This window comes from Scyliorhinus canicula, chromosome 28 (genome assembly GCF_902713615.1).
Source record: "Scyliorhinus canicula chromosome 28, sScyCan1.1, whole genome shotgun sequence".
Taxonomy (NCBI): Eukaryota; Metazoa; Chordata; class Chondrichthyes; order Carcharhiniformes; family Scyliorhinidae; genus Scyliorhinus; species Scyliorhinus canicula.
Window position 1 is genome coordinate 19,228,270 of NC_052173.1, and position 12,749 is coordinate 19,241,018.

The 12,749-nt window shown below is 48.4% G+C and overlaps 1 protein-coding gene across 1 annotated transcript in view; it reads left to right on the forward strand.

Moving 5' to 3' along the window:
* The window catches only part of LOC119958251 (histone-lysine N-methyltransferase 2D-like), a 224,347-nt gene that overhangs the window by 24,378 nt on the left and 187,220 nt on the right, over positions 1–12,749 (forward strand). Inside the window, 4 exon segments of the mRNA XM_038786664.1 lie at positions 279–388; positions 2,222–2,384; positions 4,723–4,894; positions 5,726–5,840. Of these exon segments, the coding sequence (XP_038642592.1) occupies positions 279–388; positions 2,222–2,384; positions 4,723–4,894; positions 5,726–5,840 (560 nt within the window).

Genomic DNA, 12,749 nt, shown 5'->3' on the forward strand with positions numbered 1-12,749 from the left:
CACATCAATTCCTTTGATTGTCATCTGTGGAACCTCAACAACGCACTGTGTAGAGGAGCGGGGAATCGCTGGCAGTAACGTTTAAATACTCGCGTTTAACTGCACATGTGCAGACACCAGAAGTTGTTGGGGGTTTCACAGCTGTAATGTTAGCGACTGCTGACTGTTTCACTGTCTTCACAATTGCAAAATAGAGAAGCAAACCTAAAAGAAAGCATCAGATTTATACTGCTCCACGAACACATTTTGTTTCTGATCTTTAATATTTTTATCCACAGGACATTTCTGGGCTCATCATTGGTGTGCAGCCTGGTCAAATGGTGTTGAACAGGGTGAGGAGCAAAAACTGGTCAATGTGGACAAAGCTGTAATCTCAGGTATTTCACAGGTAAGAGATAACATTTTGTAACTTTGAGTAGTACATAGTTTATCCTGTTAAACTCTTGGAGAGGGCGGGTTAACAAAACATTAATTTCCCTACAAGATTATTGCTGAATTTTTAAGACTGCAATCCAACCTGATAACTTGCTCAAGATAGGCCTCAAGAATGCGACATGTTGCAACATAGAGTATTGGGACACAAATCTGCCTCTGCTATTTACCAGTTTTAAATGTGTTACTATTTACCATTGGAGCCATGGTAATTTTTGAGAGGCGAAACTGTAGTGCTAGCTGCCTATTTTTAATATTTTAACTTGCTTTGTGGAAACTGGGATGACCCTAATTGTAAAAGTGTAGGGTTGCCTCTTTTTCCTGGAGCATGACACCGAGGGCAGCACGGTGGCCTAGTGGTTAGCACAACCGCCTCACGGCGCTGAGGTCCCAGGTTCGATCCCGGCTCTGGGTCACTGTCCGTGTGGCGTTTGCATGTTCTCCCCGTGTCTGCGTGGGTTTCGCCCCCACAACACAAAAAAAAATGTGCAGAGTAGGTGGATTGGCCACACTAAAATTGCCCCTTAATTGGAAAAAATTATTGGCTAATCTAAATTTATAAAAAAAAAAGAAAGAAAGAAAGAGACACCGACATTAAATTCCAGTTTGGTAAACAGCACCCGACTTCCCAGATCGCCAAAGGAGGCCCAACGGTAATTGGAATAGATTTGATTATTTCTTGTTCCATAAGGTGCAATACTCGGGCTGCAAAATGTTTTGCTTTTCTTCATACTTTTCATCGTGAGAGCAGTTTTGTGAATTGGTGAACAGTTGAAGCTGGCACTTTTTCACTGTAATTGCTGCCAAAGGTGGGAGGCAGACTCAATATTTAACATCTTGTTCCCAAAATGTGAGTTGTATAGCAGTCAGACAACGTTGATATCTGAAATGAAATAGTTATTGCTCAAGGGTAACAGGAGGAATTGCAGTGGACAATTGACATGTAACAGTGTCCATTGCTTGACTGTGCACTACAGCAAACCTTTTTTAAAGAAATATTTTTATTGTCCTTTTTCACATTTTCTTCATATTTACAACAAATACAATGACAATCCCCTAGCCAACAATCCCCTCACCCCACCCACCCTCAAACAGCTCCCAACATTTTGAATGCAAAACACCAATGAAAAAGAATCATCATTAATTTATACACTCCAAACCACCTCCCAAATGTTCGATGTCATCCAATTCATGAAAATGCATGATGAACAAAGCCCATGAGTTGCAGAACCCTTCCATCCTTCCCCTCAACTTGAACTTTACTTTCTCGAGTGTTAGGAACTCCAGCAGGTCCTCCCGCCACGCCGAGGCACAGGGCGGAGAAGCTTACCGCCACTCCAACAGAATCCGCCTTCGGGCATTCAGCGAGATGAAGGCCGCACCCTTTCCAACCCCGGCCGATCCAACAGCCCGAAATGGCTTCCAGGGGGAACCTGATTCGAGTCTCACGTGCTCCACCGTTGAGATCACCCTGAAGACTTCCCTCCAATACCCCTCCAGTTTTGGGTAGGACCAAATCATATGAACGTGATTTGTGGGGTCCCCCGCGTTACAGCAAACTTGAATGATGACACATTAAAAGTGTAGTAATTTGACTTGCCTGTCAAACTGCTACGGCAGCATTTTTCTCTTGAAATCTGCAGTTGTGTAAATGTGCCCATCTTAATACTCAAATCTGAATATTCATTGTTCTGCATATCTGCCTGATGTTTTTCCTAAGCGCTAAGTTGAAGATAATTTATAGAAATGTATAACATTTTAAGAGTAATATTTATATTTTATTTCACAGAAATGTGAGTATTGTAAACGGTTGGGCGCTACAATCCAGTGCCAGATGGAGGGATGTTTAAGATCGTACCACTTTCCCTGCGCAGCAGCAACTGGATCCTTTCAGTCAATGAAATCCTTGACCCTTCTGTGTCCAGAACATATTGATAAAGCAGTGGAGATAGGTACTAACACATGCTTTAAACAATCTTCAGTGTTAAAGGTGTCATTCTTGCTGGACGTCTTGATAGGCAGTGCAAAATACATGTATCAGCTTTTTCTTGCACCAGATTTATGTCAATGTGCCTTTTTTTTTGCATCTAAAGTGGGAGTCTGGCTCATAAATATTTGTAAATGTCATATCTCTTGCTGAACTAAACTGTACAAAAGGTCCTGGGTTTGATCTCTGGCGCTAATTAGCCTGATCTTGGAGGAAACGGTGACAGGGACCCGTGACTGGTCTCAGCAATTCTGGGTGAAGGAAGGTGAAAGTCAACCAAGATTCACTGGTTGCTAATCATTTGACCACTATTAGCAAGTGCATGCATGCAGATGTTGGATGACAGGGCTGAGTTATCTTCCTTCCCACTGAAGCTTTCCAGATGTGATTGCTTAAGCAAATCTGGAAGGTGGACAGTAGATATAGAACGTTATCTCAGCTGCATTTTTTAAGATGGAAGGGTAGGGGAGGCGATTTGTTTAAAGAACAAAGCAACTTGACGGTATCATTTATTCTGTTACCAGTTTGAGATATGAGCATCCAAATGTATTTAATACTCATCTGTCACATGGCTTTTGTGTCCTGGTAGTCGAGTTCAATTTGAATTTTTCACGTCAAGCAGGTTTGGAGGGTGTGTGTGGGGGGGTTAAGGGGGGGTGGAAACGACGACAGGATGCAAGGTTGGTGACAGGAAGGCGTTGATCAGAAGGTCAAGAGTGAGGTTGAAAGCAAGGGAAATGGGGAGATGAGGTGGGAGAAAATAATGGGAAAGGAAATGCGTAGGTCAACTAAGATATGCGAGATGGGGTCGACGGGTAAAACAAGTCGGCGAAGATTAGATGGCAGCCACAAGCCTTTTGAGGTGGGGTATGTGAATGGGTGCTTATTGGGGTAGGATTGGGAGGTGCGTTGGCAGACTGAGTGATGCAGGGTGAGTTTAAATTTGATATCAGTGGACACAGTTGTTATACTGTTGCCCAACTGAAATTTCACTGAACTGTGTGTAATGTACACAACAGTTGCAGCCCATTCGGCCCAACCAGTCATTTGTGCTCTACTTGAACCTCCTCCCATCTAGCTGTTAACATACCTCTCATGTTTATTTAGCTTCCCCTGAGTGAATGTATGTGATGTGCTTACATGGGTATGAGAGTGCTTCATAAGCTTGCTAAAAGAAAGCATTGAGGTTTATGAAAAATTGTGGTCTGTCCTTGCATCTTGATTCAAACTTAGGCGGGGGGGGCGATAGTGGAGTGAGCCCGACTGCAACTTTGTGAGTATGGATGTTTTCACCATCTGGACTCCGAAACGTAAAACGCTTTGGTGAAATATTTCTTTTATCCTATTGGTGAACTTCAGCTTTATCGAAAAGAATATGTAGATAGCAATGGAGAATACAATTCGGCTCAAATTTTAAGGTTGAGAAATAGCTCTAATCCAGCATGGGATAATTTCAACTTCAATACATTTAGATATAAATCCATTCTGTTTACTTGGTTATTGTAACAGACATTAATTACATTTTTCATTTATGTGGTGAGGTGAGCCGATGATAAAAGCCAACAGTGAGCCAATCCAAATTGAACACGTTTACAATAGAATCAAAATGCCCTCTGGTGAAATAAGTACATAAAATCAATGAGAGTTTTTGGTGTTTAGATATAACAGTTTTCTGACTAGACGACTTTTGTCAATGGTCCTAACTTCCAAATAGGTAATATTGTTTTCAGCTGATGAAACTAATTTTAAAATCAAGCTGATGATTGTGATTGCTGCATACAAATATATATAAAACTTAAATGTCTAACAACTGGAGTAGAATGGGCAGCATGGTGGCGCAGTGGTTAGCACTGCTGCCTCACTGCACTGAGGACCCAGGTTCGATCCTGGCCCTGGTTCACTGTCCGTGTGGAGTTTGCACATTCTCCCCATGTCTGCGTGGGTCTCACCCCCACAACCCAAAGATGTGCAGGATAGGTGGATTGGTCACACTAAATCGCCACTTAATTGGGGGGAAAAAAAAGTAATTGGATACTCAAATTTTAAAAAAAATAACTGGAGTAGTGACTCCAGCTCTGTACTGTTTAGGGCCTGTGATTGACTTGTTTAGGATATTTTCATCCATAGCAACCAGCAAGTCCTCCCTGCAGAGTAACACAACCTGTTAAAAAAAATAACTAAATGAAATTTGTTAAAAAGTGATCCAACTGTGCAGGTTTCCAATCTCTCTGATTTGAAATTGGTCAGTAAATTGTTATAACAGAAGTCTTAACATATTACCCTTTTTTAAAATTCCATTTTAGCAAAGGATGAGGCAAATTGTGGTGTGTGTGACGCTCCAGGGGATCTCTTGGACCTTCTTTTCTGCACCAGCTGTGGACTGCATTATCATGGTGCATGCCTGGAAATTGTCGTGACGCCAGTTAAACGTGCTGGTTGGCAGTGCCCCGAGTGCAAAGTATGCCAGACGTGCAGGTTTGTAACTGTTTCAGATAGACACAATCTGCAATTATTGTCAAAGAGAGAGTGACCGAATATGAAATCTATGTAAGATGTTTTGGTCTTAGAATATTAATAATTGCAGAGAAAATTGCAAATACGATGGTAAGTCGTCCATGTACAAAAGGTTTTATTGTGCTACCTTGTGCTCTAACTTGTATAGTTTTACTGTATCCATTGAAGGTTGGTGTGCTCTTTTATTTGTGTAAATCTCTATTAACATACATTCATAAAATGTCGAGCACAGCAATGACAGCTTCGATTTAAGGTAATTGGCAAAAGTACCAGAGGCGATATGAAGGAAAACTTTTTATGCAAAGAGTTATTTGGATTTTACATGTACTGCCTGACAGGGTGGTGGATGCGGATTAGTAGCAGCCTTCAAAGGGAAATTGGATAAATATTTGAAGGAGGTAAGAATTGCAGGGATATTGGGAAAGAACAGGGGAGTGGGATTAACTGGATTGTTCTTGATGTGGAGATGCCGGCGTTGGACTGGGGTGAGCACAGTAAGAAGTCTTACAACACCAGGTTAAAGTCCAACAGGTTTGTTTCAAACACTAGCTTTCGGAGCACTGCTCCTTCCTCAAGTGAATGGACCATTCACCTGAGGAAGGAGCAGCGCTCCGAAAGCTCGTGTTTGAAACAAACCTGTTGGACTTTAACCTGGTGTTGTAAGACTTCTTACTGGAGTGTTCTTAGATAGAGAGCCGACGCAGACTCTGACTGAGCGGCCTCATTCTGTATTGTATTATTCAATGATTGATGTACACTAGGTTGTAATGTCTCCTATTGAATCCCATGCAGGCAGCCTGGTGCAGACACAATGATGCTTGTGTGTGATGCATGTGACAAGGGCTATCACACATTTTGTTTGAAACCAGCAATGGAATCACTGCCTACTGATAGCTGGAAATGCAAGGTGGGTGCTTGTATGTGTGTTCAATTAATGTCACTCAGCATCAGATATAGATCACATTACAGTGGTTTACATGATGTCATCAGTCTGTTATGTTTGGCACACGAGTGAATGAATAATACTCAAAGCCAAGCGTGTAAATGTTTTCTGTGTGCAACAAATTCCACCAGGGTGGACGAGAGTTTGCAAATTTTTCGATAGTAGGCTTGCTTGCTTTGACTATCGTGAAGTTTGGGATGTGCTTCATTACTTTCTCTCTGGTTAAAATTATGCTGGTTGCACCAATTCTTTTCACATGCTTATTTTCAAGAAGTTATTGCTGTTCCCCCAAAGAGATTTATTGTCCATCATTTGCTGGGGTGGGGAGAAGGAGTAAGGCCAACAATTTGATATCATAATGAGGCCATGTGTCAATCTCTTTCTCTTCCCCCACCCCACCCCCTCAATCTTGCTTTTGTAAACCATTTGCTGTCATGACCGCTCACGGTAACAATTGCTTTGATGCTTATGATCCCCAAGACGACCAGTTTTGTAAAATAATTTTTATTCAAATTTTCACAAAATATCAATAACAGAAAATACTAAGAACAGAAAGAACAACCCCCCCCCCCCCCCCCCCCCCCCCCATGTACACAAAAAAAGAAGAAATAAATTAATGCCCGTCCTTAGCAAAGAACAAATATACACGTCCCTTCAGCCCAAAACAAAGAGACGTTCTGCCAGGAAATCTAGGAATGGTTGCCACCTCCTGAAAAGCCCCTGCACTGACCCCCTTAGGGCAGATTTCACCCTCTCCAATTTAATAAACCCTGCCGTATCGTTGACCCAGGCCTCCACGCTTGGGGGCCTCACATCCTTCCACTGAAGAAGAATCCTCCGCCGGGCTACTAGGGACGCAAAGGCCAGAACACCGGCCTCTCTCGCCTCCTGCACTCCCGGCTCCTCTGCAACCCCAAATATTGCGAGCCCCCAGCCCGGATTGACCCTGGATCCTACCACCCTCGACACCGTCCTTGCTACATCCTTCCAAAATTCCCCCAGCGCTGGGCATGCCCAGGACATATGGACATGGTTTGCTGGGCTCCCTGAGCACCTAATACACCTGTCCTCGCTCCCAAAGAACCGGCTCATCCTTGTCCGGTCATGTGAGCCCTATGCAGTACCTTAAACTGTATTAGGCTAAGCCTCACACAAGAAGAGGAGGAGTTCACCCTTCCTAGGGCATCTGCCCACGTACCCTCCTCAATCTCCTCACCCAGCTCCCCCTCCCATTTATCCTTCAGCTCCTTCTCCGAGGCCTCGTCTACCTCCTGCATCACTTGGTACGTTGCCGAGATCCTCCCCTCTCCAACCCATACCCCTGAGAGCACCCTGTCCTGGACCCCACGCGGCGGCATGAGAAGGAACTCCAGCGCCTGACAAACGCCCTTACCTGCATGTACCTAAAGGTGTTCCCGGGGGGAGCCTGAACTTCCCTTCCAGCTCACCCAGGCTCGCAAACTTCCCGTCTACAAACAAGTCCCTCAACCTCCTGACACCTGCCCTGTACCAACTCAGGAACCCACCATCAATTCTCCGCCCATCGAGCCCCCGTTATCCCGTGCGCCCACACAAACCCCGTAATGCTCCTGTTAACCCGCCTGAAAAAGGCCTTCGGGATAAGGATGGGGAGGCACTGGAACAGGAACAGAAATCTCGGGAGCACTGTCATCTTGACTGACTGCACCCTACCCGCCAGAGACAGCGGCAACATGTCCCATCTCTTGAACTCCTCCTCCATTTGCTCCACCAGCCTTGTGAGGTTAAGCTTATGCAAGGCCCCCCAGCTCCTGGCCACCTGGACCCCCAAGTACCTGAAGCTCCTCTCCACCCTTTTTAGTGGGAGCCTACCATTCCCCCTCTCCTGGTACCCCAGGTGTACAACGAACAGCTCGCTCTTCCCCAAGTTGAGCTTGTACCCTGAGAAATCCCCAAATAAGTCATCCGCATAGAGCGACACTCGGTGTTCCTCCCCACACCGCACCAGCCCCCTCCAGTTCCTCGACTCCCTCAGCGCCATGGCCAGGGGTTCAATTGCCAACGCAAAAAGCAGGGGGGACAAGGGACACCCCTGGCTTGTCCCTCGGTATAACCGAAAATACTCCGACCTCCTCCTATTCGTGGCCCACGCTCGCCATCGGGGCCTCATATAACAGCCTCACCCACCTGACAAACCCCTCCCCAAACCCGAACCTTTCCAGCACCTCCCACAAGTACCCCCACTCAACCCTATCAAAGGCCTTCTCCGTGTCCAACGCCACCACTATCTCTGCCTCCCCTTCTACCGCCGGCATCATTATAACATTCAAGAGCCTCTGTATGTTAGTGTTCAGCTGCCTCCCCTTCACGAACCCCATTTGATCCTCGTGGATAACCTGCGGCACACAGCCCTCTATCCTCATGGCTAAAATCTTCGCCATCAGCTTGGCATCTACATTTAAGAGTGAGATCGCCCTGTATGACCCACACTGCAGGGGATCCATGTCCCGCTTAAGGATCAAGGAAATCAGCGCCCGAGACATCGTCGGAGGCAGAGCGCCCCCTTCCCTTGCCTCGTTGAAGGTCCAAACCAACAGGAGACCCAACAGGTCTGCATACATCTTATAGAATTCGACCGGGAACCGATCCGGCCCCGGCGCCTTCCCCGACTGCATGCTCCCTATCCCTTTGACCAGCTCCTCCAGCTCAACCGGCGCCCCCAATCTCCCTGAGCTGGTGCGCCAACATCCTGCTCGCCTTCTCCCCATATTCATACACCGCTCCCTGTGCCTTCCTCCACTGAGCTTCCGCCTTTCTGGTGGTCAACAAGTCGAACTCAGCCTGGAGACTACGCCGCTCCCTCAGCAATCCCTCCTCCGGAGCCTCCGAGTATCTCCTGTCCACCCTCACCATCTCCCCCACCAGTCTCTCCCTCTCTCTGCTCCCTCCTCTCCCTGTGGGCTCGAACGGAGATCATCTCCCCCCCCCCTAACCACCGCCTTCAGCGCCTCCCAGACCGTCCCCACTCGGACCTCCCCATTGTCATTGGCCTCCAGGTATCTCACGATACATCCTCGAACCCGCCCGCCCACCTCCTCATCTGCCAGCTGCCCCACCTCCAAGCGCCAAAGCGGGCGCTGGTCTCTCTCCTCCCCCAGCTCGAGGTCAGAAATGGCTATCGCCGAATACTCAACATCCTCCACCCTCGCAATCAGCGCCCTACTCATAATGAAAAAAATCAATCCGGGAATAGGCCTTATGCACATGGGAGAAGTATGAAAATTCCCTGGCCCTCGGCCTCGTGAGCCTCCATGGATCCACCCCACCCATCTGCTCCCACCCCAATGACCCTCCACAGTGCAACACAACCCCCCCCCCCCCCCCCCCCCCTTTGCTCCTCCAGCGCGCGGGAGAGTAGCCCGCGCTTCCATCCCGAGCCCCGACCCAACACGCGGGAATATACGGACATATGACCCAACAGGACCGCGGACCATTCCCAAACTCTCAACCAGTGGAAAAAAAACAGACATGGCAAAACGCCCAAGTAAACAGATACAGTCCCAAAAAGCGAAAAAGCAGAACAGCAAAAAGACATCATCAAATAGAACCGATAAAAGTGAAAGGATACCACGGAGGACAAAGCCTCAGGGCTGTCTACAACGTTCCCCGGTCCTCAGTTCAAGTCCAGCTTCTCTGCCTGGACGAAAGCCCAGGCCTCCACCGGAGAGTCAAAGTAGAGCTGGCGGTCTTTATAAGTGACCCACAGGCGTGCCGGTTGTAACAGGCCAAACTTGACCCCCTTCTTGTGGAGCACTGCCATCGTCCAATTAAAACCAGCCCTTCCCTTTGCCACCTCCGCACTCCAGTCCTGGTAGATCCTGATCTCCACGTTCTCCCACTTACTACTCCTCTCCTTCGCCCATCTCAGCACACACTCACGGTCGACGAAGCGGTGAAAACGGACCAGTAACGCCTGAGGCGGCTCGTTTGGCTTGGGTTTCCTCAGCAGCACCCGATGGGCACCCTCCAGCTCCAAGGGTCCCTGGAACGACCCCGCGCCCATTAGCGAGTTCAGCATCACAGACACATAGGCCACCAAATCCAAACCTTCCAGCCCCTCTGGGAGGCCTAGAATCCGCAGGTTCGTCCGACGGGCACGGTTCTCCATCTCCTCCATCCTCACTGACCACTTCTTGTGGAGCGCCTCGTGCGACTCCACCTTCACTGCCAGGCCCAGGAGGTTGTCCTCGCTCTCCGAGGCCTTTTGCCGAAGCTCTCGGATCTCCGCACCCTGAGCCGTCTGGGTCGCCATGAGCTTGTCCAGGGAGGCCTTAAGCGGTTCCAGGATCTCTGCCTTCAGCTCCCTGAAGGAGCGCTGAAGCAGCTCCTGCTGCTCCCGTGCCCACTGCTGCCACGCTGCTGATTCCCCGCCAGCCGCCATCTTGCCTTTCCTGCCTCGCACCTTTCTCTGCTCCAAAGCTGATTTTTCTGACCGCTCCGCTCCTGGTCCAGGCCATCCACCAGCGGAGAATCTTAGAGGATGTGTTCCCACACGGGGAAAACTCCAACCAGCACCGCTACGGGCCCTTAAAAGAGCCCAAAAGACCGAAAAAAGCGGGAGCTACCGAACGTGCGGCTTAGCTCCGCATCACCGCAACCGGAAGTCCAATTTGTCAGTGTTGTCGTAGAATATTTACATTGATTTATGTATTACTGTTGGACAATTCATTTACATGCAAGGATTGAATAGAATCCCTACAGTGCAGAAGGAGGCCATTTGGCCGATCGAGTCTACACCGACCCTTCGAATGTGCACTCTGCCAATTTACAGGTGTCCACCCCGCCCTATCCCCGTAATCCTCTAACCTAACCTGCACATCCCTGGACACTAAGGGACAATTTTTCAACATGGCCAACCCACCTAACCTGCACATCTTTGTGCAAATAAAGTTAGATTACCGGTTGTGGGTTTTGTTTTCCTTCTCTTTTTGGCTGCAGCTCAACATTGTTATAAAAATCGCCTTCCTTCTTACCTGCCCTGCTAGTCCTTTCGTTCTTTGATCTGACCGTGTGCAGACTAATTTATTTCTATGTGCATCATCTCTGTCTTTTTATTAAACCCGAGAAAGTCGACCAACGGCTGCCACCTCCGGGTGAACCCAACATTGACCCTCTTAAGGCGAACTTTATCTTCTCGAGACTGAGAAACCCAGCCATGTCACTAACCCAGGTCTCTACACTGGGGGGCTTCGAGTCCCTCCACAATAACGAGATCCGTCTCTGGGCTACCAGGGGGGCAAAGGCCAAGACGTCAGCCTCTTTCGCCCCCTGAACTCCCGGATCTTCCGACACTCCAAAGATCGCTACCTCCGCACTCGGCACCACCCGTGTTTTTAGCACCGTGGACATTGCCTTAGCAAAATCCCGCCAAAACCCTCTAAGCTTCGGGAATGCCCAAAACATGTGGACATGATTTGCTGGGCTTCCTGCGCACCTCGCGCACCTATCCTCAATCCCGAAGAACTTGCCCATCCTAGCCACTGTCATGTGTGCCCGGTGGACTACCTTAAATTGTATCAGGCTAAGCCTGGCACATAATGAGGCGGTATTAACCCTATTTAGGGCATCTGCCCATAGACCTGCCTCTGTCTCTCTTCCTAGCTCATCCTCCCACTTGCCCTTGAGCTCCTCCACTGGAGTTTCCTCCGCCTCCGAAAGCTCCTGGTAAATATCCGACACCCTCCCCTCTCCCACCCAAGTACTGGAAACTACTCTATCCTGTATCCCCTGTGGCGGCAGCAGCGGAAAGGGCGGAATCTGCTTTCTCAGGAAGTCTCGCACCTGCAAATACCTGAACCCATTCTCTGTTGGCAATTCAAATTTATCCTCCAAGGCTTTCAAGCTGGGGAAGCTCCTGTCTAAATAGATCCCCCATCCTTCTAATTCCTGCCCTTTGCCATCTCCGGAACCCACCATCCAGCCTACCCGGTACAAACCTATGGTTATTATAAATCGGGGTCCAAACCAATGCTCCCTCTACTCTCTTATCTCCTCCATTGCCCCCAGATTCTCAGTTGCGCCACCACCACTGGACTTGTGGAATATCAGGCCAGCGAGAACGGAAGAGGTGCCATTATCAGTGCTCCCAAACTGGTGTCTTTGTATGACGCCGCCTCCATCCGCTCCCACACCGACCCCTCCCCCACTACCCACTTGTGCAGTGCCTCCCATTCCCAGGCCACCTGGATTCCCAGATACCGAAAGGTCTTTCCTACCATACCCAGTCTCTTCTCCTGTCCTCTTGCCTGGATCGCGAACATCTTGCTTTTCCCGATGTTCAATTAATACCCCGAAAAATTGCCAAATTCCCCCATCCTCTCCAATGGAAATACACAAGAGCAGCCCCCCCCCACACACACACACACACACACACACACACACACACACAACCCTTTCCAGTTCCTAGAGGCCAATGGTTCTATGGCCAGAGCAAACAGTAATGGGTCGAGGGGGCACACTTGCCTCGTCCCTCGGTGTAGTTTAAAATACCCCGACCTCAGCTGGTTCGTACGCACACTCGCTACTGGTGCCTGGTAGAGCAACTGCACCCAGTCAATAAAGCCCTCGCCAAACCCAAACCTTCCCAGTGCCTCCCACAGGTAATTTCACTCCACCTGATCAAAAGCCATCTCCGCATCCATCGCTACCACTACCTCCACCTCCTCTCCTTCTGAGGGCATCATAATAACATTGAGAAGCCTTCGAACATTGGCCTTGAGTTGCCTGCCCTTTATAAATCCCCTCTGGTCTTCCCCTATCACCTCCGGGACACAGTCTTCTATCCTGTGGCCAGTATCTTAGCCATCAGTTTGGTGTCCACACTCAGTAAATGTC